The following is a 25,056-nucleotide window of genomic DNA, read 5'->3' as shown; positions in this document are numbered from 1 at the left end:
GAACAACTGATGCGACATGCAGTAAGGCTGAGATATCCGAGTGCTCCCGCATGGAGACAGGGTTTACTTGTAAAACATACATACTTTGACTTTTTGTGCAAGGAAATTTAATTTAAAAAGAGACGAGCACGCGAGCCGACAGACTCCAGAGTCAATAACCAACAGAGGGAAGAGAAGAGAGAGAGGCATGCATGCTGCGCGTTCGTTTTAGCAATGCCTGACATCAGCGCGTGTGGTGTCGTGGCTAGGCTAGGTATGGCAACCAACTGAAACAAGATCGGATTCCCGTAGCCTCCGGACATATAGTTATACATATGTTGGACTGTCAATCCGAAAACCACCTAGTTTTTCTCGGTGTGATCAGTATATCTGGATGAAATTATAAGATCGGGGGACAGAGCTGCATTTGGTCGGCTGAATCCAGGTCAAACAAAAAAAAAAAAAAGGAAAGGAAAAAATCATGCTCCGTGGCTGAAGATAGGAGAAAGCTACTCTGTGTATGTCGATGGGCAGAGAAGGTATGTATTTTGAAAACATTGGCCGCGGTATCAACCGCCGTATATGATATTAGGGACACGTTCTTGCGCGCGAGCACACAGAACTTCGCTTCATTATTACAAAGTACACTTCTGTTCATGCCACCGTATTTGAGCCCAAAAATCCTCTGCAGTCATGGGCAAATAGAAGATTGGATTGGTGATGAATTTGACAACAATATGTCTGCCATCTCAGCACAAATGAGCTGAATAACCCACATGGCTCGGGTGAGAGGAGATACTTGGGTGAACCCGCAAGGTCCTTTGCTGGTTCAATGACCGGCAAGTCCCCGATATGTCTGTCCCCAGCGGGTACATCTTGATTTCCATCATGACACTTCCCGGAGAGTCGCTGGGACAACTTCTGGGACAGCTCTTTCGATGAGCGAGAGAAGATCCGCGCTCCTTTTTGTTTGTGCTGCAAAAGTTATGTCCTGAGACCTGTACTCCGTAACTAGTCGGCCAGCGTTGCTTTGAAAGTCGCATGACCAGTTCTTGGGAGTTTCACAGCAAGCATGCAATATCCTTCCAATGAAGAGCGGGAAAGGAGACAAATCGTTGTTTTAAACTTCCACCATCTGGCTAGCAGGTATCAAGTTGACGTTTCTCAGCTATATCCTTGACCACGAGCCCACGGCGTTGAGAACAGAGCACGAGGGCCCTATCAATTGGACGGAAAACCGCTTTAACGTATCGGCGCCTGGGATACGAAGCACATGGGAGACGATGGGCGTTGCCATTGTTGATATCTGCCTGTGTCACCCCCTGTGGACGGAGTACATACCGTAGCCAATTGTGATGTTCGATCGGGCCGGACTTTCTACCGCTTCTTTGGGTATCAGGGTCCGCCTCTTTGTGTTTTGCTCCTTGTTCTCCTGCTGCAGCGCTGAGCTGTCAAGTGGTTCACTCTCGCTTAGCGAAATAACGTCGTGTGTGGTGACTCTTGGAAGGGCTCTCGGGACGCAAATGCCCCATCAGCGCTGAGGACCGTAAGACTGAGTACGGGGCGCAGTATTGTGTGTCAGTGTAATACCCCTGGCCTGTACCAACTGCGTATTTCAGTAATGCTCGATACATACATCCATACAGTACACCCTGTTTGTTTGTTTTGAATGTCGCTGAGCCGCAAATGTCGGCCGCTGCAGATCGCCGTGAGCCTCCACCACATACATAGTCGGTTTGCGCTATTCTCTCGCTATCGAGCGCCATCGATGTGATGTGATGCGATGCGGTGCGATGCGTGGAGATCAGGCCCTCCCTTTCCTGAGGTCGTCAAGGAACGACACACACACACCGCTGTCAAGCCGTTCCAAAACAAACCCCCTGCGACGAACGGCCGCCAAACTTTACCAAGAACCTCCAATGCGACCTCCTGAAAACCCTCAGGCGTGTCAAAATTTAAATTATCTGGAGAAGCTCTCCATTGTCGTAGAGGGGCGAACCCGCCCAGCACTGGTCCAGACCGCCAGCGTTGTGACTGTCCGGAAATTAGGGTGCCGGATGGACGTCTTGACGATGCCTTTTGGTTGTGCAGGTGGGTTGCTGAGCAAATTTCATGTGAGATGGAGCCAGAACAAAGTACAGCATCCATATCGGGTTGCCCGAAATGACCTTGCCGTCAATATCATGTGAACTCGCTGAGTATGAATGTAGAGAACTGAGCTTGAAACGGTAGAATATCTATACTAGCTGTGATATCGAATGAATGGGAGATGTTATGTTCTATGAACGGACTCTATAGAAGCTGTACTGTACAACGCTCAGTCCACTCCGACCAAGCTCGACAAAAAAAAAAAAAAAAAAAATCATGATGTCTTGCCGTTATATTCGCTCGTCATCTCTTCTGGAACAAACTCCGATACGATCTGCTCCAGATGACGAACCATAGTGTAGTGATCATCACCCTCGAACTCGCGTAGCACACAGTGAGGCAGCCGCTCCGCCATATATCTCGTCATCCGCACCGGCGAATTGGCATCCTTCGCACCATGCCAGATCTGAATCTTGTCATATCTTACGTCTTCAAACCGAAATCCCCAATCATGCGTCAACAGCCGCGTCTCCTGCACGAACCCTCCAGCACCCTGGGCAAACGCTTCAAATCCAAGCTGTAAAACCCGCTCTCTGTCCTCCTTGGTCGACGAGCTTCCTGCCTCAGCGCCGTCGGTCTTGGCATTCTGCTGCTGTAGCCAGGTATCCAGTGCTCTTTTGACGGGACCAGTAGTCACCATCCATCTGAGCATGCCGACTAGCATATCCGTCAACGCCAACAGACCCGACGGCCAGTGCGTCGCCGCCGAAGATGCTATCCGCCGCGACAGGGACACACCCTGCGTGCCCGCTATCCACGGCGGTGCTCCTGCCAAAAGCCCGACCGCGGCCAACGACTCACGCGGCAGCGCGTGCGCGCACGCCAACGCATACGGACTCCCACCGGAGCCGCCCAGGACGGCGAAGCGCGAGAGGCGCAGATGCTGCGTCAGGGCGTGGACGTCAGCGGGCCAGTCGGTGATGCGGCGGCCGGGGTAGAACGTGGAGAGGCCGAATCCGGGGCGGTCGGGCGTGATTATGCGGAGGTTGCGGCGGTGGGCGACGTGACTGAGGGCCCAGCCCTCGAGGCGCGAGGAAGGGAAGCCATGGAAGAAGAGGAGCGGGAAGCCCGATGGGCAGCCGTACTCTGCGTATCCGAGGGTGCGCCCGTCGCGGAGCGAGAGGGTTTGATTGACGCGGGTCTTGTCGAATGCTGCCGTTGACTTGCTGCGACGAGGTGGTGGTGAGAGAAGCGACAGCCTCGACCAAGTGTGAGGAGGAGGCTTCATCGTCCTGATCCAGTGGTGTTGTTCAGTCCAATTCCTGCTCGACTTTCAGACCGCCGATCGTTGTACATAATTTCCTCGCAGTCCACTTCGGGCGGTATTCCGGCTGTGTATCGGTATTACGCAGACCGCCCTGAGTTCTGGACATCGCAAAGTCCGCGGATTTGCCAGAGTCGAGAGCATCGACGCTGGGCGATCACTGCGCGTTGGGGAATGGCGTGGGAGTCGATCGGCGCTGCTTGGATATTTGCGTCGCCCACGGTCTAGAACTGCCACTATTGGCTTTGCCTGCCCACTCCGTTCGCGCTGGGAAATGCAGCTTGAGTTGATTCGTCTTGCTGCTCTGGTTTTCGCGCTGGAGTCTGCCGGCCGCCCCCTGTTTCTCAGACTGACAGGTGGGAAATAGCAGCTCGCGGACTGGCCGATCAAAATGTCGCTGGCTGAATCGATTGGGCGTCAAACTAAGTTAAAAGCTTGATGGGGAGCACTCGGACGTCGCGCCGTGCGAAGAACAAAAAAGGCCTGAGAGCGCGAGCGCCATCACCGGTTTGTTCGACTCCTGCGGAGGACGGCGGCTTCTGCTCCGTCTTTTGACTCCGGAATGCCCTGAAAGGAATTCACTGCAAGCACGGCTGTTTCAACCGGCACCTCGATGGTTGAAAGCAGCCCAGTTCATCAAAAGTAAATACATCCAATGCCGGAGTTTATTGTCAAAAAAAAAACAGTCTTATCTGTAAAAAGCTACCTTGACTCCAAAGAAAAAGAGATGATGTTGGGACCATGGATTGCACATGAAACAAAGTAAGATCGAAAAAGCAAGAAAAGAAAAGAAAAGAAAAATCTCGCTCAAGCCCATTCCAGCCAACTACCGTCAAAAGTGTTTCCCGAAGAAAACACCAAACAAAGGTCTATCATCCATCTACTCCCATCCATCGATCTTCATGGTCCCCTTCTCCTGGAGGTTCTGGTGCATCTTGAACGCCTGGAACAACAGGTGCGGCTCGTGGCCCATGCCCTTGCGGAGACAGTATGACTCGGCCCGGTCGAAGTAATCCTGCAGGATGGGCTTGTAGTCGGGATGCGCGCATTTGTCGATGATAACGCGGGCACGTTCACGTGGCGCAAGGCCTCGGACGTCGGCAAGACCCTGGGAAAAGAGGATGTTAGCAACTCCTTTTTCTTTTCCTTGGAAGAATCACTGGAGAAACAGGGGGGGGGAGAATGAGATCACTGTTGATAGGCATACCTGTTCGGTGACGACGACGTCCAGGTCGTGCTCGGTCTGATCGATATGTGTGCAGAATGGGACAATGCAGGTGATACCTGTGGGATCGGTCTTGCTGGGACGTGTGCTGGGTGTGTGCATGATGCTGTATTTGGCGCTGCGCAAGAAGTCGGCAGAACCGCCCAGGCCGTTCAGCATGCGGGAGCCCATCACACAGGTACTGTTGGCATGGGCGTAAATGTCGACTTCGACGGGTGTGTTCATGCCGATGACACCGAGGCGGCGAATGATCTCGGGGGAGTTCGAGACCTGCTGCGAACGGAGGAGGAGCTTGTCGTAGTAGTTCTCCCATCCGTCATAGAATCGCTTGAATCCCTCCGGAGAGAAACGGATGGAGGTGGCCGTAGCGAAATCGAGATTGCCGCTGTCGAAGAGATCGAGGAAAGAGTCTTGCAAAACCTCAGTCCAGACCTTGAGGTTGTGGAAGTTGGCGCCGCCCTCCGCGAGCCCACCGATGACCGCGTTGGCGATGTTGCCAATGCCGGACTGGATTGGGAGAAGGCTCTTTGGCAAGCGGCCCATCTTGACCTCATGCTGGAGGAACTCGATCAGATTGCTAGCAATAGCGCGCGACGCCTCGTCTGCGGGTGCGTTGGGTTGGGTCTGATCGGGATAGGTGGATTCGACAACGGCGACGACTCTCTCCGGGTCGATTGGAATGTGGTGGGTTCCAATACGATCTTCTGGAGCCATGATGAGGTACGGTTTCCGTCGAGGGGGGATATCGCACATTGTGATGTCGTGCAATCCTTCAAATGAGGGAGCGGCTGTGTTGACTTCGATGATGATTTTGTCTGCCATTTGAACTATCTCTGGAGATGCGCCGACTGAAGCTCCAGGAATAATTCCACCCTCTTCGGTGATGGCAGACGCTTCGATGACCGCAACATCGAGTCTGTTCTTTGGTCTGTTCCGTGTATACCAGCCCTATATTAACATTGAGGATATACCGATTAACACAATCACTCCTCCAAATGGGCGGGCGCAACATGGGTTCCGTTGGGATTCATACATATACCAAGTCTGCAGGGAACATGCTGAGATGCTTGTCGAAGAAATTGATATTTCCATTGTTGATTCCCTTTGCGATGTCCTTTCCAACCTGATGAGGTGATCGTCTATCAATCATGTTGAGCCGCGCCCATCTGTTCTCTGTCTCCGCGCCCGACGAGGCGCCAACAAAAAGGGTATATTTCAGCTTTCCTTGCAAATTGTTCTTCTCGACATGGTCAGCCAATGCAGTTGGGACCATCCTGCAAACACAACGCGTTAGAAATCCCTTTCACATCCGCCAACCAAAACGATGGATCCCATAAGATGAGCAGACTCACTTTGGGTAGCCGACACCCGTGAACCCAGACCAACCGATATAAGAGCCATTGGGGAATAGATCGATCAGATCCTCAGCTTTCGCTAGCTTCGAGAGCATCGACGGCCGCCTGATACGGCTTTTCAAAATTGCAGAAGCCGCCATCTTCGTGACCTGACTGCAGATATTTCCAAGATAGTGCTTTTTTCTATGGTGGGATCAACTCGTGCTGGTCAAAAAAAAAAACACAGAGATTTTTATACTGTTGTTTTACTGCCCCAACAGAGAAAGGTCTAGGTCAGCCCCCTTCCGCAAGAAATATGATTTTTTTTTCCCTTCAAGCTAAACCAAGTGAATCAGGCCAATGTCATATAAGCCGGAAAGTAACGTCTCAGCCAACAACAATCACAAGGGGCAGACCAACCCACCAAAGAAAAAGAAAGGTGACTTGGAGAAGAAGGTAGAAAGGAAAAGCAAAAGTGAAGGAATTGAGAAAAAAAGGAAAAAAAAAAAGGGAAAGAAAATCTCAAAGCCGCAAAGTAGAATATCACTCTTCAACCCCCATCTGGGCCTTTTTTTTTTTGGGTTTTATAGTTGCCCTCTGACGTAACAGACCCAGACATTGAAATCGGCGGATTTTCGGCCCCTATGACTTTAAGCGCGGCAAATAGACGATTTCTAAAGGGGCCCACTGGAATGGTCGGCGATATGCTCGCTACAGTTAGCTCTATATCTGCAACTGCTTCCATTTTCGGTTGACGGATTTGCTAAAAATCGTCGCACCACTGTTGATATTGCGGTTGATAGCCGAAGCGGACTACGGATGAGTGGAAGCCATTTTCTTAGTCAGCATCACGACCTCGGTGCGACCCGAGTCAACAAGGGGTTACAGAGAGTTGTGGCCGTCGGGAGTGGAATGGGAGCGATGTGGTTGGTTAATTAGACTGGCATAGGTTCAGTGAAGCAATGACGAATTTCCTAGCTGATAGTACAGTACGGTAGTTACACAAATTCGGGGCTGAAGTTCAACTGTGATAACCGGAAGTTGAAAGGAGAAAAGAGATCATCACGCAAAAGCAATGCAGAAAGCATTCAACACAAACCACACAGTCGTCGAACAAACAAACCATTTTAAGAAATATAACCGAGGAGCCAAGCCGGTCCCTTCAATCTTCCCAACCATCCCCAGTTCCCAGTCGCCAAAAGCCGAAAGTCATGGATGTGAATGCATCAATGGGTGGGTATGGCCCTAATGGTAAAGGATACTCTGTGTGTCCTAAGACTGGCATCAACAAGAGCTCCCTTTCGCCTTTTTTTTTTTTTTTTTTTCTTGTAAACTTCGAAAGATCAATCAGCATCAGTCATTACCTCGTCCTCTTTCTCGCGATGATCATCAGAGGTTCTAGTTTGACTTTTCTCTACATTCGGGGCATCCTGGTCTTGAGCTTTAATCCAGGATCTAAACCGCTGATTGAATTCGTCAACTTCAACCTTGCTAAGGCCATCCGTCCACCGCGAGTTATTCACAAACTTCTCTTCGAAGCGGTTTCTGCGCTTCTCCTTGACTGCAGCAAGTTTCTGCGAAGCTTCTTGCTCAGCATCGTTCGACTGGGTAAGACGGCACCACCATTCTTCCGTACCCGGTTCGTAGAGGATATGATAGCTGTTTGCACAGACCCGAATGACCAATCCCTCGTGACTGATCAAGGGCTTGTAAAATTGGTTGTACTCTTCATCCGAGTCCAGCTTGGGAGGGAGATTGCGCTTCAAGAATGGAATGCGCATATCCGAAAATATAACCCCCTCGGTGGGATCACGCATGCTATATGCAGAGACATAATACGACCATCTCGCCTCGGGTGTGAGGTCATCGCTCTCAAGGGTGCTGTCTTCGGTGGTTAAGAGTTGTACCGTGACGGCGTTCGAGGCCGGGAACTGGAACAGAGTAAAATTAGCTTATTAGAGACCACAAACATGCAAAAGCGAAGGATGAAACTCACATAAGATATACGATAAATATCTCCATCCTTTATCAATCTCTCCACCTGCTTGCGATATTGAATTTCATGATTATGCGTCGTTTCTTCCTTGTCGCGTTCTTTGAAGAAGAGATTGACAATGTCCGCGCTCTTGTCCTTGGGATCGGTGTTGAAAATATTACTTGCAAATTTCGCGATAGCGCCGAGCAATTTGTCAAGGGTATAGAGCTCCCAGCCACGGTTTCTGTTGTAAAAGCGGCGTAAGGTGTCTTCCATGTGGCCCGGGTCCAAGTGGCCTTTCACCAGCTCCTCGCACATGCGAACCATTTGATGGTAAAGATTTGCTTTTGGGTCCGTATCGTAAAAGAATTCCTTGGGCGCCTTGTCGATCATTCCCAAGTCGTAGGCTGCTTTGGGGGCCATCGCACGACGCAATTCCTCATGGGCAGCTTCTTCACCTCCCTTCAAGTGCAACAGACGAGTATATAGCATCTCAAAAGTACGAATGAAGCAGTAGATTGTGAGATTCCCATACAGGTGATGGACCTTCTTTTTGTAGGGTTCATTCAACGGGTATTCACGCTGCTGATTAAAGTTTCCTTGACTAGGATGGTCCATCCACTGCAACTCAGCGGAATCAAAAGTACAATTAGAGTCGGGAGCTGGGGTAGATTCGGTTGCGGATCCAAGACCTGGAGTTGAGAACCGACTGATCGATGCAGTACTTCTTTCTCCGTCTAGCCTCGAGACCTTGTCAACCCGATTATCAAGCACTTCGCGGAGGAGGTCCAGTTTCTTGCTGTTGACCGCACGGCGAACGCGAGTACCATTCATCTCGTCGGATGGGATACTGTCATGATCCATTTCCTCACTTGCAGGACTGCTATCGTAAACCTCGCTTAGATAAGTCCTAACTGCGTCTCGATCCATACCGAAAAATATCGGGACGAAGTCTCTGACGAAATTCATCACTTTCTGCGGATCAGCGCCAAAACCCGCTGAATTATGGTCAATGTAACAGAGGATTAAATAGGTGGTATCGAGGATAACTTCGGAATCCGCAAAGGTATGTTTAAATTGGTAGCTGAGTACCGGGAATCCGCTTCGGCGAAGGGCTCTTGCTTCTTCAAATTTAGCTTGAACCTCCGCCTGGAAGTGCTTAGTCGTGAGAGTTTTCTTATCGTCCTTCTTGTTGATAGAAGACTGATGGTCAAGACTTCGCCAGTATCCCTTTTGCATCTGCTCCCGCCAGACCTTCTCCCACTCGCGCTTCAGAGACGTTAGTAAATTGCTCGGATAAGGATACATAATTGATCTTACTTGGCTGAGCTTCCATTCTTCAACCTTTTGCTTCAGACGAGCAATGACGATAGGAAGAACCTGACTTGGGTTTGCGAATAGCTCATCTATAATGCGAAGGCCGTATTCTTTATCGTAAACTTTTTTGATAACTTTCTTATAAATCGTCTCGCTTTGCCCACCGAGTCCTGGTGGTAATTTAAAATTGGCTCTGTCTGACTCTGTCATAATTGAGATTTGTTGTAACAAAGCTTCCATGAGCTGTATGGTTCGAATTCCAGCCTCGATATAGTGGTCGTAATCATGACGATCTTCCTCGACCCTGTGCAGAGAATCTTCATGCTGGTTCTTTCGATGTGCAACGAAACCAGAATCTTCTGATGCCCATGTTGGATGCGATGCCCACTCATCGTTCAGAACACTTTGGCAGAGCTCGTCACGGCCGCTGCAGGGCTTCTGTCTCTCGAGTTTTGGAAGAAGCCGGTAACTAGGCCCAAGGGCTCGACAATGCGCAAGGTTGACAGTTCCAGATTCGTCCTTGGCCTTCGGCTCGATGATGTCGTCTTTTGGTTCTATGTGCATAAATCGCTTGAACCAATTCATTAACTCTTGGTTAGAGCCAATAAACCCTGCTGTTTTGTTAACAAGGACATTCCTGTCAATCAAGTCTGAAGAATACAAGTTGCACAGCTTGAGGAACTCGCTGAATATTTGTTTGTTGCCAATGAACTTCTTGACACGGTCAAAAAAGGCGTATTCTTCTTGAGATGCTGAGAGTGTAAAGGTTGGTGGGATGGGTTCTGGAGGTGCAGGCACAAGCGTGGGAGATATCGCAGGCGCAGCCTCAGGTGGTGCAGGCTTATGCGTAAGTTTCGTTCTCTGGTAAAATACCGTCAGCTTCCAAAATTTGCATGTAATGCGAACGAACGACAGGCTGCGTGAAGAGACGCCGAGAAGAAGACGCCAAGAAGTGCGTCTGAAACATTAAAAAAAATAGGTGTACGTGCCAAAGAAGCCACACGTAGAAAGATACCTGCAAAGAAAGGAAAGGAAACAAAAACTGAACAGCACCGGCCATAAAACCACCCAACCAAGCCAACCAAATATTAACAGGATAACAACAGTGTAGTCACGGGCAATTGTAGTTTCTAGAACAACAACAGATAGCTGGCATCCTGTTTCCGGCTGTTCATGGCAGAAAGCCATTCAATGACAGAAAGTAAAGCATCCATCCACCCTTGCGTTCTTGAATTCACAGGCAAGATGCAGCAATAATCAAAAAGGCAATGCAAAATCCTACTTAGCAAGACGTCTTACCTTGTTGACATTTCCAATTTGGGATGCTTGAACCTTGCTTGCCGGTCCTCCAACAGAAGTTTCCATTGGGCCAGGGGCGCCGATCGAAGTCGCACCAGCTTGCGCACCAGGACCACCGCGCCGCTTCTTGCTTTCCTTTGCCGAATCCTTAACGCTGAACTGACCCAGAGGCGGCATCTTGACAGTGTCCCTAGAGGACTGGCTCTGGAGGGCAGCAGAGCTATAACCAGGCTCTCCGCGAACGTTGCTCACAGAAATAGGAACCTCATCTTGGCGGCCTTGCCCTTGAACCTTCGCTTGGGCTGCCGATTCGGGAAGAAATTGCTTGAAGTCTTCCAAGAGATCCGGGGCAGAGTTGAACAGAACGGTCACCTGCGCATACACATCCTGGATCGGCTTGGATTCCCTTTGATAGGTCTGCAAAATCTCGAGGAACTGCTTGTATATCTCAGGAGAGTCCGCAAATCGATTCTGTTTGACCCCACATTAGCACATGGCCGCATCATTTTAGCTTGGAGGCAAAGGAAACTCACCTTGATTTTGTTAACGTAGCTGATTGCATGATTAAATTCGACGGGGCCTCGTCGAGTAGCCTCGTTCTGAGTTCCTTGAAGAACACCAGAGCCCATTCCTGCCAATGAAGTCGCGGGTTGATTAGGGCCAGGTGTCTGGCTGCCACCGGGAGGAAGTTGCATCATCGATCGCCCGGCGCCTCCAGTCGCGACAGAGACGGCGTTCTGCAACTGAGACACTCCGCGCTGTTCTTGTTGATGGAGCAGAGCAGCATTTGTTGCCGGGGTAGGCTGCTCATGCTGGCTCTGATACTCGTATGAACCTTCGTGGTGCTGACCCTGTGCACCCTGCTGGCCATACTGAGGTGGAACCATTCTGCCACTTGGGGAATAAGAGCCAACAGCACCAGGCATTGGGCCCTGCTGAGGTTGCTGTTGTTGCTGTTCGTGCCCGGGCTGCCACCCTGGACGGGATTGCTCAAAATACTCTGTGCGACTCGGAGGAATTAAACCCCCACTTTGTCCAGATTCAGTGGTAGCCTCCAAAGCTGGACGGCCCGCAGACATGGAGATCGTTCCAGAGGGTGTGGTGACGCGAATCGCGTCCGGATTGTCGTCTGGCCCACATTCAATCCTATACCCGGGTGGGAGGAAGGTATTGAATCCTTGAATAAGAGTGGGATGTCCGTTGAAAAGAGTCGAGACGCGTTGGATAACTCCAGGGGTGTCAATGCTGCGAGGTTGGTTAGAGAAGCAAAGCTATATATCTTAGAGTAGGCTGGTCACTCACGCTTGGCTTTTAAAATCTTTCATGATGTCAAGAAACCGATTGTAAACATCCGGGTGCTCGACGAATCGGACCTTGACCTGATCAAGGTAGCTGAGAGCGTCCTGTGGATTCGGCGCCATCAGTATCGACGTCACAAAGCTGTTGTGGTGCCAAAGAGTGTGACGAAAAAAAATTTTTTTTTTTTTGTTGGTATGAAGAAAGAATTTTGAGGATGTGTTCAGGGTAGATGTAAATGTTTAGAAGGCAGAGTTTTCAAAACAATGTCATGTCAACAGTTGAGGAATTTGTCGGCAGCAAAATATAGCATATTCCGGAAAGCTCGCCGAGAAGGTCACCATGAAGGACCACAGCGGGCCAACTTTGTGAACAATTTTTCAAAATTTTCTTTCAAAATATAAGGAAGAGCAACAGACTTTATATCTTAATGATACCACTTTCACATTTAAAAAGGCGACGTGAACCCAAATATCTCTTCTCCAGGGAGTAGTTAAGATGACTTACATTAAGTATAGGTTGCTGGCCTTGCGCCAATGCGGCAACACTCCCTGGGATCTGCGACGGCGCATTCCCACCAAATAACAGGGACTGAGATTGGACGGGCATATATTGTCTTGGTGGTCCATCTGGATGCTGCATCTGGCCGCCGAACAAACCTCCTGGGACGCTAGAACCCTGAAGAGCATTCTGGGGTGCATTTGGGCCAGTGGTCGCACCAAGATTCGAAAGCAATCCGTTAGGACCATGGATCGAATTTTGAACTTTGGAGGCGACAGGCTGATGTATTGGAATGGAGCCAGTGTGGCTTTGAACGGGATGATGTTGCTGCTGTTGCTGTTGTTGCTGCTGTTCGCGATGGTACCGCTCTGCATGCTCGCGGTCCCTTTCGCGAATCTCACGCTCCCGTTGCATCATCTCCTCCTCTCGCTGCATTTCGCGCTGTCTCTCGAGAATGTCCCTGTCCCTGTCCCGAGATTCTCTCTCTCTATCTCGGTTGATAGATGACTGCGGTGAGGAATGCTGGATCGATTGACTAATGCCGGGAAGGGAATGTGAACCCCCCAGGGATGGTTGTTGATGTTGCGCGTATCTTGGCGGCTGCTGATGTGATGGAGGTGGTACATTGGCACCTTGCGTCAGGTCTGCTAGAGTGGGAAGTGTGTGGCTAGAAGGCTGGCTAACTGCATGATAGGGGCCTATTCGTTGAGAAGAATTAGTGAAGAGTGAAGCAATGCCACGGCATGCATTTTGAACAAGCCAGCAGTGAAAGCGGCAAATGGAAATCTCCACAGATGAAGCTATGCAACATCGCAAAGAAGAAGAAGATTCTCACTATTTGATCAAAGAATGTTAGCGCAACGTTTGAAGTCCCGGACGAGGGGTGGGAACGGTACCCATAGCCGAGAGGCCTGTTCGACTGCTGCCCGAGCTGTTCTACTGCAGGATGCGGCTGCGGACCGCTAGCCCCTGAATGCCATCCATCTTTGTTGGACGGATTCATGACGATAGAAAGATGTCTCGCTGAGTTTACAGAAGCGACAGGCAGGCAACCGGTGGTCCAGCGGAGTGAGAGGAGAATACGGTATGGTGTCTAATTGCCGTCTCTCAAGAAGAAAGCGTTTTGCCAAACAGACGAAGCGAAGATTAAAATTACATGGCAGACGCCAGGAAGACAAGACACTTGCGATAAGGATAGCACTCTCTTGAAGAGAAAGAAGTGGTAGAGAGGAGGTAAAAATCTCGGAGACAAGGCGTTACGTTAGACAGCGCAAACGGTGACGTGAACTGAGGTAAGGAGGTCAATCTTTTCTGCCGGCTGAGCTTTTCCGCATCCAGCCTAGCACGGCCCAGTCTTTGAGGCGTCTTTTAGCTCCCAGCGTCACGCCGGAAAGTCGGCCCCACATGGCTGCGACTGTCCAATCAGGAGCTTGACTCTTCTGTGATGAGGTAATAAGGCGGTGAGACCAAACTCGGCAATTTGGCCCGTCCTGAACCTCTTTAAAGTTTGCTGGACAGCTTCGCCAGGCACGGGTGGCTGGAAAGTGACCCCCTCTCAACAGGAACAAGCATAATGAGCTTGTATCGCCCGACTTAAATTCCCCAAGGCCATTACGGAGTACTCTGTACACCTTCTCCTGCTTCAATAGCCACTGTTTGTCCCAGGCCACGGGATCTTGAAACAACTTCAGCAGATTCTTTTGAATCCACACATGACAACAATGATGCATCCACACCATCACACACATGCAGATTTTGCTCCATGGCTCCAGAGTACGGAGTATTTGCATACATAAATACATGTGCACTTCAACCGGAGCAAGTGGATGTCTCCCTATTTCCCAGTTGTATTGTTATGAACCCTACTGCAGAAGTGACCATGTATTCCATGTTGTGAGGGCATCTCAGTTTATGCAGCCGACACCAAGAAGAAATTAAAAGTAAAGTGAGCTGAAGTTCTTAGGTATATTGGCGTGGAGCTCCAGCAGCTACTCTGTGTGTAGTTAACTACCACATGACGGAGTTATTCTCACCTCATGGGGCAGGTGGGAAATCAATCACGACAAAAACGTGGCCTGAGGATCTTCGAGGACTTCCAGCTCCGAGAACGCTACCTATGGCTCGCCCGTTGAGTCGTATCGGTGCTTAATAGCGAATTCGACAAACACTCTCTCAGTGTTTGGGGGGGGGGGGGGACACAAACTCTGGCCATTCGGAAAGGCAGGCATCTGAATCTTCGTGAGAAGGAATGTGTTAGCCCGCAAGACGTTCAGACTAGAATTCTACGGAGGAGTTCTTCAACAGCACATGCGGGCGCTTCTTCCTGGACGAGCAAGAGCAAATGTCGAGGCGTCATGTTCAATTTAATGTCAATGAACTTGCTCAAGTTGCAGCAAGGCCAGTCGGCGCGAACTGCTGGACAAATATCGAGAGGTGTGCCGATGGCATGCTCAGAAAAGCATATATCTTTACACTTGACGATGGCAGGCAGGTAGTTGGCAAAGTTCCTAATTCAAATACCAGAGTACCTCACTTTACTGCTACTAGTGAAGTAGCAACTATTGACTTTGTGAGTTTGGATACCTACTTCAAATGTTCTCCTTTGCCTGATTACTTCAATAAAACACATAATCTATTGAAGTCTCCGGCACCGGAAGTGTATGCGTGAAACTCTCAAACCAATATTGATAATACTGTTCGAGCCGAGTATCTCATTATGGAAAAATTTGATGGAATCAAACTCGGACTTATTTGGCCCTCAGAGACACCAGTAAGATGAAGGTCTTCATGTAAATCTTTGACCATCAGAGGGCATGGATTGCGATGGAATTTAGTATATTTGGGAGCCTCTACTATATAGATGATGTGGATGGACCATTTGAGCAGCCCCTCTGCGTTGAACAGCCGTCAGTGTGTAAAGGTTGGTCGACTCACTGTTGGCCCAGCCGCAGCCCGAGAATGTTTCGATGAGGAGATAAAGCAAGACGTGTGAAAAATAAAGGAGAAATTCGCAATCGAGCGAACTCACTCTGATGAAGAACGGAAATTTCTCGAGTAAATTTGGCCGTTTGATGATTGAGGTAGGACATGATTACACACGATGCTTTTCCACAAAAATGGATCTATGGGTAGCATTTCACCAGGTTTTTAACTAGGAGAGCAGGTGATCGCTAGGTTCGGGCTCCGATGCGTTTATCACATACTTGGTAGATGTAATAGCCACTATCAGGGCGAAGGGTATGTGATGGGCCACGCGAGTAGGGCGATGGATTCCAAGCTCCGCTGCATCACCCATCCACACAATCATCCTTGTCATGTGTAAGTGAGACCTTTCTCTGTCTTGTCAGAAGCTCCTGGGAAATAGCTTCATTTTCCTTTTCCACTACTATGATTCAAAAGAGACTGCGCTGGGTCATCCTAGCTTGGATGCTTGCATGGCTCTTCAAAGACAAAAAGGAGAATGAAATAAAGCTAAAATGGAGGGTGAGCAAGGGATTCTAGGAAAGGCATGATTTGGGACATTCTTGACAGTGGTCCAGTGATTTCTGCACATTTGTATTGAACTCGACGATTCTTCACTTGAAACTTTTCAACTTCCTCACGGCTATACTTCAAGATGCAAGGTACATTTTGAAAATTGCAGTTTCCCGGGCTAACCCTAGATCAACCAGAATTGCATCTTGCTACTAATAGGTCCAAGGTGGTTAAAGCAGCCTGCCTCCAGTGCTTCTCCAGGACTCGTTGGTGCCAAATCAATATTTTGGGGAGAGCTCATATAAATCCCTTTAGGCTATTAAGAGGCAATAATCCTTTCACATCATTCTGTCGCACATGATGGGAGGATATGAGCAGGGAACGATTAGAGGAGCATTCCTTTGACCCAATAAACCATGATCTGATCATCCCATTCATTGATGGTACGGAACAGGTAGTAATGATCTTGATGTCTGATCCACTGCGTGGCTTGCATGTGAATCCTGAACCCAGAAAATCCATTTCACATGCGCCAGAGTCAAAGGTGGTAGAGTTCAATGGGCCAATGCGGGAATAAACCAATGGGACAACAGGCAATCGTGAGTTAGGCTCATGGAACTAAGACAAAAGTCATCGAATGCACGGGATGGCACCCAGCAGTTCTGCCCGCTGAATGAAGCCGCCATACCTCGCAACCGTAGGATGAAGTAGGCCAAACAGGGGACAGCGAAGCTGCCGTTTCGATGGCCGGACCTCAGGGAATTTTCTCTCCCTGGGCTGATCACGGAGTACTTCCTACCCCAGACCAGACACAAGAAACGAAGGGCTAAGAGATTGTACCGCGGTTGAATGTCATCATGGTGGGCTGCAACTCAGCTGGTGTGATTGGCCCAGGCAGACGCTCCGAAACCCGGGGTGAATTGCGCTTGTATCCATTCGCCGGCGATAATGGAATTACGTGCGCTCCCAGTGGCCAGAACGGGCGGCGGTGGCCAGCAGAATCGGAGTGGGCTGTAACTTTACGGGCCCGTTTCGCTGTGTGGAGATACCTCGGCCGAGATGGAGGCCCGCTGGGTCGTTACGGAGTACCTCGAACTGCGGGAGAGCTAAATCAAGGCCACCCTCTTCCTCTTCCTCTTCTTAACTGCCCTTTCCTGTCGTCTTTCACTGCTTCGTTCTCCCCCAAATCTCTTCCTCTCCCTGGTTGTGCTATCTACGTTTACTGCAATAGACCTTTTACATTCCTTATCATCAGCCATGGCCACTCCACAGAGAGTTATCGTCGTCGGGGGTGGACGTACGTCTTTTCCTCTCTGCGGGCTGTTTCCGCTTCACATGTCGAGCAAAGAGCTGACCCATTTTGAACACAGTGTCCGGTTTGAGTGCTGCTCATACAGTCTACCTAAATGGCGGCAACGTACTCGTCCTCGATAAGCAGAGTGAGTGCCTTTCCAACTGTGCTTGCTCTTAATCCGAGACGTTCGCTGACCCGGCTGCCCCGCAGGTTTCTTCGGTGGCAACTCCACGAAAGCCACCTCCGGTATCAACGGAGCCCTCACGAGAACACAGGTCGAACTTGGCATTGGCGACAGTGTCAAGCAGTTCTACGAAGACACCCTGAAGTCCGCCAGAGACAAGGCTCGCCCAGATCTCATCAAGGTTCTCACATACAAGTCCGCTGCGGCCGTCGAATGGCTCCAGGACGTCTTCGACCTCGACCTGACCCTCGTATCCCGCCTTGGGTAAGTTCATGTACAATTCGCCTCAGGCTGCTTACATATTTTACTAACAGGAGGATAGTGGCCACTCATTCCCTCGTACGCACCGTGGTCACGATGCCAAATTCCCCGGAATGGCGATCACATATGCGCTCATGCAGAAATTGGAAGAACTCACGGAGAAGGAGCCCAACCGTGTACAAGTGCTGAAGAAGGCACGAGTTACCGGAATCAACAGGGAGGGTAACAAGGTCACCGGTGTCACCTACGAGTACAACGGCGAATCCCACTCCGCCGACGGTGTCGTCGTCCTGGCCACCGGTGGATATGCCGCCGATTTCACAGAAAACTCTCTCCTAAAGAAATGGCGACCAGACACTTTCAACCTCTCCAGCACAAACGGCGTTCATGCCACTGGTGATGGACACAAGATGCTGATGGCGATTGGTGCCAATGATATTGACATGGACAAGGTCCAGGTTCACCCAACTGGTCTTGTCGATCCCAAGGATCCTACTTCCAAATGGAAGTTCTTGGCTGCTGAAGGTACGTTGTATTCAAATAGCTCTCTGTGGATAAGGCTAATCAGGCTATAGCTCTTCGTGGTGAGGGTGGTCTCTTGCTCAACAAAGACGGCCAGCGGTTCGCTGATGAACTGGGTCATCGTGATTACGTCTCCGGCGAGATGTGGAAGGAGAAGGAGAAGGGAAAATGGCCTATCCGTCTTATTCTCAACAGCAAAGCTTCCAATGTCCTTGACTTCCACACCCGCCACTATTCTGGCCGTGGTTTGATGAAGAAGATGACCGGAAAGGAACTTGCGAGAGAGATTGGCTGTGGAGAAGCCGCATTGAAGAAGACCTTCGATGACTACAACCAGATTGCCGAAGGCAAGAAGAAGGATCCATTTGGCAAGAAATACTTCCACAACTTGCCCTTCTCCGTTGATGACACATTCCACGTTGCTGTGATGGAGCCCGTTCTTCACTTTACCATGGGTGGTATTGAGATCAACGACAAGGCTCAAGTCCTCAACAAGGAAGGCAAGCCATTCGATGGCTTGTTTGTCTGTGGTGAGCTTGCAGGTGGTGTCCACGGAGCTAATCGTCTCGGTGGCTCCTCTCTCCTCGGCTGTGTCGTCTACGGCCGTGTTGCCGGTGACTCGGCTAGCGAATATCTCTTCCAGCAGGTGCTTTCCAACCCTGGTGCCACTGCTCAGTCTCGCTTGAACCAAATCTCCCTCCACATTGACCCTTCGCAGCCTGGTAAGATTTCTGTTGAGTGGACTGCTCCTGGCGACGGCAAGGGCCAGGGCCAGGTTCAGGCCCAAATCTCCGCCCCAAAGGCCGATGCATCAGCGACTCCCGCCCCCGCCGCGGCATCCACGCCTGCTGAAGCGGATATCTCCGATTTCAAAGTCCCAGAGAAGGAATTCACCATGGAAGAAGTCGCTAAACACAACAAAAAAGACGACCTCTGGATCGTCGTCAAGGGTGTCGTGATGGATGTTTCCAACTGGCTTGACGAGCATCCTGGTGGTGCCCAGGCTCTGTTCAGCCATATGGGCAAAGATGCTACCGAAGGTACGCTAAACCTGTGAAACCAATTCTGCTAATTGCGTGTTGGCCATGCTGACTTAATCCTCAGAGTTCGAGATGCTCCATGACGATGAAGTCATTCCCAAATATGCCTCTCAGATCGTTATCGGACGTGTAAAGGGACAGACCCCAAGCTTGAAGTTTTAGAACAAATCGCCCTCCTGACTCTCCATAGACGACCACCTCTCCTCCCTTCTTTATCCGATCAGACTGGGATTTCTTTCTGCCTAATTTTCTAATTTCCTATTTCGGACATGCGTGTATTATCCCACAATAACGGAATTTGTTTTTTACTCTTTTTAGTTACGATATTGCATTGTATAGCCTTTTTTTTCCTTGGGGCGGCTTCTCTTGGTGTAAACAGCCTTTTGTTTCTAAGAATTTATCTCTCGATTCTGTTCGAAATTTACTGGGTATATCTAGTTTACTGTACAGTAGCTGCATTAAACAACCCGTAGCCATCGGGGGACATTGATATATACATATAAAATCCAGTTAAAACACCCGGCCCGTATGTGCGCAATTTATATACATCTCTAGATATCGACCAAAGCGAGCAAAAAGATATTTATGTATCCGGTCAAGTTCCAACAGGACTCTTTTTCTCTCTCAGATGCGCCAAGATCATCCCCAGCCTTCTCACAGCCGGGCCTCCATACACACCGCCGTCGCCAGTACCCGGGTCTGCACCTTTTTCCTTCCGCTCCTCAACCTCCCTCCTAGCTTCTTCGGTGTATGTCTTCAGCGCACCGCCCCAGACGGCGTCTGTATATGAAACGTCGAGGTCCAGCCACTCGGAGACTGTGGGGATGGACGAAAGTTCCTCTGGAGGGAGGAGGAGGAGAGATTGGATCTCGGGGAGAAGGGAGACTGGCGGAAGCGGTTCTGTGCGCAACGCAGGAGATATGACTGTGGAGTCGGGGATGGGGGCGAGGGTTGGGGATGGAGGGACGGAGGAAGGGGTTAAGGGGTCGAAGGATGGATCTGAAAGGAGGGAGAGGACGGCTGAGCCGTCGGTTGTTTCGGTTGCCGGGTGGGAATTTGGGTTAGCCTGGGAGGGATGAGACCAAGCTGACTCAAGAGCGACTGAGGACGAGAAGTGCTGGAGAGGTGGTGGGTTTGTGTCTTCGGCGATAAGCTTGCCTTTGCCCTTTCCGATATTGTCTTCTGGTGAGAATAAAAACTCCTCCCGATTCAATTGTTCTTCGAAGGACCTTAGCAGATCGGCATTTTCCTGGTCGGTTGTTGCAGATGTCAAATTCGACCGGAACGACTCAGACCGTAGACTGGGCCCCCCGATCGAGTGTATGGCCGAGGTTGAAGGTGCGCTTCGTCCGCCGGAGGATCGCAGTGAATCGTTTATCACGCCATGACTGGATTGTTGACCGGCAAACGGACCACCCTGTGAAGAACCAGGTTTGCCGTAATTGGCCAAGCTCCCAGAAAGGCCTGATGCGAGGCTGTCGCTCAAGGAGGGTGATCGGGTGTTGAGAAAGGTGTTTTGAAGGAGGCCGGAGGCAGAGAATTGGATCCGGTCAGCAAGGGACTTCCCCGCGGGGGCTGGTTGGGCGGGAGAATTATTATCTGAATCAGAAATCTCAGATTTTGGAGGGATATCCTGGTTACTGCCTCTCTCGTCCGGTGGCACAGGCCGTTTTCCATCCATTGTTCGAGTCGGTGGAATGCTTGCTCCCCCCCGGCAAAATCACTGTAACTAGTATCTATGATAGATGCCAGAAGCTCATCTCACGGCATTTTCCGATTCCTGAAATTAACCCAGGCTCGAAGAGAACGCGATGACAGGGAGAACAATCACCGCGGCGATGTGAAATTTTCGGGTCTAATGATGCCTGCGCACGGTTTGCCTCGACTGCGGGCTGTCAAGGATGGAATGGATGGTCTTGGTAGGGCTGGAGTCGCTGCATGTGAAGATTGACCTCAAGAAGCGGGCGATCGTCGGCCGGTACCTGCTGGCTACTTAGTTAAGATCAGTGAGTTTTAGTTAGATAAGCGCCTTGTTAAAGCAGCCTTGCAAGTTGTGTATCATCGCTGGGAGACGTCGCAGGCGGAAGAAGCTCTCAAGCAATGGAGCAGTTCACTGAATATCTCCATAACACACCCTGCTGCTTTTGACAAACTGTGCGGTCATCACTGAGAAATGCCCATTTAGTATTTAATGCGTGAAAACTACACTGTAGCTCGCACAGGGAGAGGTATGTACCTCTACAAGTAGCTTCTTGGTGCACGACTTCCCAGATTTTTCCCTTTTTCTTTCGACTTTTTTTTTTATCTCAATCTTGCCCACTCTGTCAGCAAGAGAAGGGCATTTACCTAGAAGTCTTTCTACTTCTCTGCTTCTTGTTGCGAACCAACAGCGTTGTTGTTGTCTGGTGCTCTGCAGCTTGTTACATCACAGAGTTGTGACCAGGTTTGGCACTTCCCTCTCTCTCTGCCTCTCCTCGTCTGCTTCCAGCGACGGGATCCGCACTTGTTTTCTTTCCCCCCCAAACCGGCACCTCTCCCCTCCATCGATCCCAGAGTACCAACACCACCACCACCACCGCCGCCGCCGCCATCGCCGGAGCATCGCCATACACTCCACTCCCCTCCTCATCCTGATTTTCTTTTTCTCCTCTTTTCAGTATCTTCTGTGGCTCATTTTCCCGTTTTCTGCTTCCTTCTCAGCATCGCGTGCCTTGTCTTTTTTTTCTTCTCTCCCATCCTCCTCCTTCTACAGCCGTCATCATCCTTTCTATTTCTTAGCTTCAGATTTCAGCAAAATCCCATCCCACTGCTCCTCTGCCGACGAAACCTCTCCCTTCTTCATTACCTGTAAGTTAGAAAAATGCATTCTTAAAATGCGACCTTCTCCTGCTACTCTGGTCACCATCCCGTCACTATCCCGTCACTTGTCTTGGAAGCTTCCCGTCACCTCCATATCCTGATGTGAGCTGGTTGTCAAGTGTTCAATTACCCACATCACATCACTCACTTCTTATAACAATAACCTCCCTCTCCTCCACTCTTCTATTGGAACCCTAACTTTCTAACTTGTGCTTAAGCTAATACTGTCGGCGCACGCAGCATTCATCTTCAGACCGAACTCCTTCAGACCGAACCACCTCAGATCGAAATCACTTGAGACCGAAGTACATCAACTGAACCCTCCTACCTTTGGTTTCTAGAACGTATCCCACCTTATATAATTCCTTATAAATCCCACATCTCCTCACCGTGTGGAAAAGTTTCTGCTTTGCAGCTGTCCCCTACAGTTTCAAGCACACCATCCACTCTTGCGGTGGGATCTTTAATTGCGTTTGCCTGCTTCATCTTGCTACCTAAAGGTCAGGTAGCGGCTAGGAAAGATGGTTGACGGGGATCCAGGTTCGCCAACCTGGAAGTTTACACAGTACGTCTTGAATTCTGCTGGAAGAGCCTGTATCGCAGCACACAGCAATGCTTCTGTGGCAGCTCTGTCTGGCTATGTTGTGAGACCCGCCACTGATTGTTAACTAGATGTTTTGGAGACAAGGGCGACGTTGAAGATATCACTGAAGGTATACAAACGCCCATCGCGCATTGAATCACATTGTTGCTATCACTCCATTTGTCACTCCTCGCTTATATTTCTTTTACCTTGCCTATAGCCGATATCATTTCCACCGTCGAGTTCGATCATACGGGTAACTATTTGGCGACTGGCGACAAGGGAGGTCGAGTGGTTCTTTTCGAGAGGAATGAAACTGTATGCGTTCCCCACGCCTACGTTGTCGTTTCGGGGTTGAATGGGGTGACTGACGTTGCTGGTCTAGAAAAAAACATGCGAATACAAATTCCATACCGAATTTCAGTCGCACGAGCCGGAATTCGATTACCTCAAGTCCTTAGAGATCGAAGAGAAGATCAACAAAATAAAATGGTGCAGACGGCAAAATGCTTCTCATTTCCTCCTTTCGACGAACGACAAGACTATAAAGCTGTGGAAGGTGTTTGACAAGTCGCTCAAGGTGGTTGCAGAGAATAACCTCTCCCATGACCTTACCCCAGGCAGCGCTGTTGGTGGAGGGGGTATCCCGCGACCACCGCACATTTCATTCAAGGACGCATCGGCCCTCAAGTTACCTCGCATGACGCACCATGATACCGTAGTTGCGGCAGTCCCACGGCGTATCTACGCTAATGCACATGCCTATCACATTAATTCCATATCGGTCAACAGCGATGGAGAGACATTCATCAGCAGCGACGATCTACGTATCAACTTGTGGAATTTGAATATCCAAGACCAGAGTTTCAACATTGTCGATATCAAGCCAGCGAATATGGAAGAATTGACTGAGGTTATAACTGCTGCAGAGTTCCACCCTATTAGCTGCAACTGGTTCATGTATGCTAGTTCCAAGGGAACGATCAAGTTGGCCGATATGCGGCAGCGCGCTTTGTGCGATGAGCATGCAAAACGTACGTACTCTTCTGACCACCTTGGAATATTGTTTATCTTTCTATGCCAATGGAATACACCTGTGCTCACATTTGATTTTGTTCACCCGCAGAATTTGAACAAGAAGAAGATGTGTCTTCTCGATCTTTCTTTTCTGAAATCATCTCTTCCATCTCTGATGTTCGGTTCTCTCACGACGGCCGCTATATCGTTTCCCGCGACTACCTCACTGTGAAGATCTGGGATGTAAACATGGAACGTCAACCTGTTAAGACAATTCCGATCCACGAGCATCTACGCCCGAGGCTCTGCGACACGTACGAAAATGATAGTATCTTTGACAAATTTGAAGTAGTCTTCTCCGGCGATGCCAATAATGTGATGACTGGAAGTTACAACAACAACTTCATGATTTATCCAACAGACCCAAGCCAGGAGACCGAGGTTGTCCTCCAGGCTGATAAGACCGCGTTCAAAGCGAAGAAGGTGGGCGTTCCAACTCCCATTAACTCTTCGATTTCGACAAATGCTGGTAAGAAGGGTGGATCAAGAGCCGGCAGTCCTGCTGGAATTGGAGGACGCATGCGTAAAGAGACAGATGCAGATCAAATTGATTTTAACAAGAAGATTCTGCACATGAGTTGGCATCCATTTGAGGATAGCATTGCTATCGCTGCAACAAACAATGTAAGTTCCCATTCCAACAACCATCACTGCTATTTCACATTCAAGATGCTAACCCCTGCGCCGTTCACAGTTATTTGTATTCTCAGCTTTGTGAAGCATGCAAAGCACATATTGTATCTAAGCCAACTTTAAAAAATCGCAGCCCTCCGGAAATGCCATGGTATCCCCTCTTCTTCACATGCATATTCATTGAACCCAAAACTCCCTCTACTCTGCCTCTCATTTCAATCAGATCCGCATTGTGGCCATGGAATAGGAGCATGCGCGCATTGGTTTAAGAGAGGAAAAATAAAAAATTTCTTGCATAGATAGCCATGTTGCTTTGTACCCTAACACATGCGCCTACACTTACTCTTGCCTTTTCCTTTTTTACAATTCAAGGGCCATTTTGCAACGGACGGTTGAAGATAAATAGCTTGATTGGCGCCGGAAATTGTGCATAATCGCTTGGACGGGGATTTCGGAGAGATTGAAAAGGAGAAAAAAAAATACTGGGGATGTTGTTAAGGGCAGATCAAGAATGGATTGGTTCCTTGGATATTGACAGATGCCGAAGGGTCAACTAGTTCGAAACGTTTGACAGGGGCTGATAAGGCATGGATGGGTTGATTGATGGATCGATAGCGGGAAATTAATGAATACACCCCTCCTCTGATTGAGGAGTCCCTCTTGCCCCTATTTCATGGCCTTTGGAAAAAAATTTTAAATTAGCTGCTTTATTACCGGTTAATTGGGATTGTGATAGGCAGTTTAAGAAGCTAGACTGTGTTTCTTAAATACAATCTAGGCTTCAACAGTGG

At 49.5% G+C, this 25,056-nt stretch overlaps 6 protein-coding genes across 7 annotated transcripts; 2 read left to right on the top strand and 4 right to left on the bottom strand.

The window, feature by feature from the left end:
• Nucleotides 1-2,340: 2,340 nt before the first annotated feature.
• On the bottom strand, nucleotides 2,341-3,355 carry D8B26_004776 (uncharacterized protein; the record flags this gene model as incomplete). Its single annotated transcript, XM_003070530.2, has 1 exon — nucleotides 2,341-3,355. One exon carries the CDS (start codon nucleotides 3,353-3,355, stop codon nucleotides 2,342-2,344), a length of 1,014 nt encoding a protein of 337 aa, XP_003070576.2. The 3' UTR covers nucleotide 2,341.
• Nucleotides 3,356-3,894: 539 nt separating this feature from the next.
• ACH1_1 (acetyl-CoA hydrolase) lies at nucleotides 3,895-6,429 on the bottom strand. 2 transcript variants are annotated; one of them, XM_066124592.1, is made up of 5 exons: nucleotides 6,210-6,429; nucleotides 5,969-6,154; nucleotides 5,650-5,890; nucleotides 4,599-5,564; nucleotides 3,895-4,499 (listed from the first exon to the last, which is right to left on the bottom strand). In XM_066124592.1, the coding sequence occupies exons 2-5, from the start codon at nucleotides 6,109-6,111 to the stop codon at nucleotides 4,272-4,274; spliced, it is 1,578 nt and encodes a 525-aa protein (XP_065980673.1). In that variant the 5' UTR covers nucleotides 6,112-6,154; nucleotides 6,210-6,429; the 3' UTR covers nucleotides 3,895-4,271. The 2 variants fall into 2 exon arrangements, with proteins under 2 accessions (XP_065980673.1, XP_003070575.1); XM_003070529.2 differs by having other exon boundaries at nucleotides 5,969-6,429.
• Nucleotides 6,430-6,904: 475 nt separating this feature from the next.
• Nucleotides 6,905-13,341, bottom strand: SIN3 (Transcriptional regulatory protein sin3; the record flags this gene model as incomplete). Its single annotated transcript, XM_066124591.1, has 8 exons — nucleotides 6,905-7,881; nucleotides 7,947-9,194; nucleotides 9,246-10,103; nucleotides 10,542-11,012; nucleotides 11,075-11,786; nucleotides 11,844-11,944; nucleotides 12,345-13,036; nucleotides 13,131-13,341. The coding sequence occupies 8 exons, from the start codon at nucleotides 13,339-13,341 to the stop codon at nucleotides 7,294-7,296; spliced, it is 4,881 nt and encodes a 1,626-aa protein (XP_065980672.1). The 3' UTR covers nucleotides 6,905-7,293.
• A 3,613-nt stretch (nucleotides 13,342-16,954) lies between these two features.
• D8B26_004773 (uncharacterized protein) lies at nucleotides 16,955-21,056 on the top strand. Its single transcript, XM_003070527.2, has 6 exons — nucleotides 16,955-17,109; nucleotides 17,183-17,251; nucleotides 17,317-17,554; nucleotides 17,613-18,076; nucleotides 18,127-19,113; nucleotides 19,178-21,056. The coding sequence occupies exons 1-6, from the start codon at nucleotides 17,070-17,072 to the stop codon at nucleotides 19,273-19,275; spliced, it is 1,896 nt and encodes a 631-aa protein (XP_003070573.1). The 5' UTR covers nucleotides 16,955-17,069; the 3' UTR covers nucleotides 19,276-21,056.
• Nucleotides 19,552-20,914, bottom strand: D8B26_004772 (uncharacterized protein). The gene has a single exon (XM_003070526.2). The coding sequence runs from the start codon at nucleotides 20,792-20,794 to the stop codon at nucleotides 19,709-19,711; it is 1,086 nt and encodes a 361-aa protein (XP_003070572.1). The 5' UTR covers nucleotides 20,795-20,914; the 3' UTR covers nucleotides 19,552-19,708.
• Nucleotides 21,057-21,522: 466 nt separating the features above from the next.
• CDC55 (protein phosphatase 2A regulatory subunit cdc55) lies at nucleotides 21,523-24,944 on the top strand. Its single transcript, XM_066124590.1, has 7 exons — nucleotides 21,523-21,960; nucleotides 22,213-22,537; nucleotides 22,645-22,685; nucleotides 22,776-22,873; nucleotides 22,941-23,589; nucleotides 23,682-24,256; nucleotides 24,327-24,944. Exons 2-7 carry the CDS (start codon nucleotides 22,494-22,496, stop codon nucleotides 24,348-24,350), a joined length of 1,431 nt encoding a protein of 476 aa, XP_065980671.1. The 5' UTR covers nucleotides 21,523-21,960; nucleotides 22,213-22,493; the 3' UTR covers nucleotides 24,351-24,944.
• Nucleotides 24,945-25,056: the final 112 nt, after the last annotated feature.

This window comes from Coccidioides posadasii, chromosome 2, assembly GCF_018416015.2.
Source record: "Coccidioides posadasii str. Silveira chromosome 2, complete sequence".
NCBI lineage: Eukaryota > Fungi > Ascomycota > Eurotiomycetes > Onygenales > Onygenaceae > Coccidioides > Coccidioides posadasii.
This window is presented reverse-complemented; position numbering and strand designations above follow the sequence as displayed.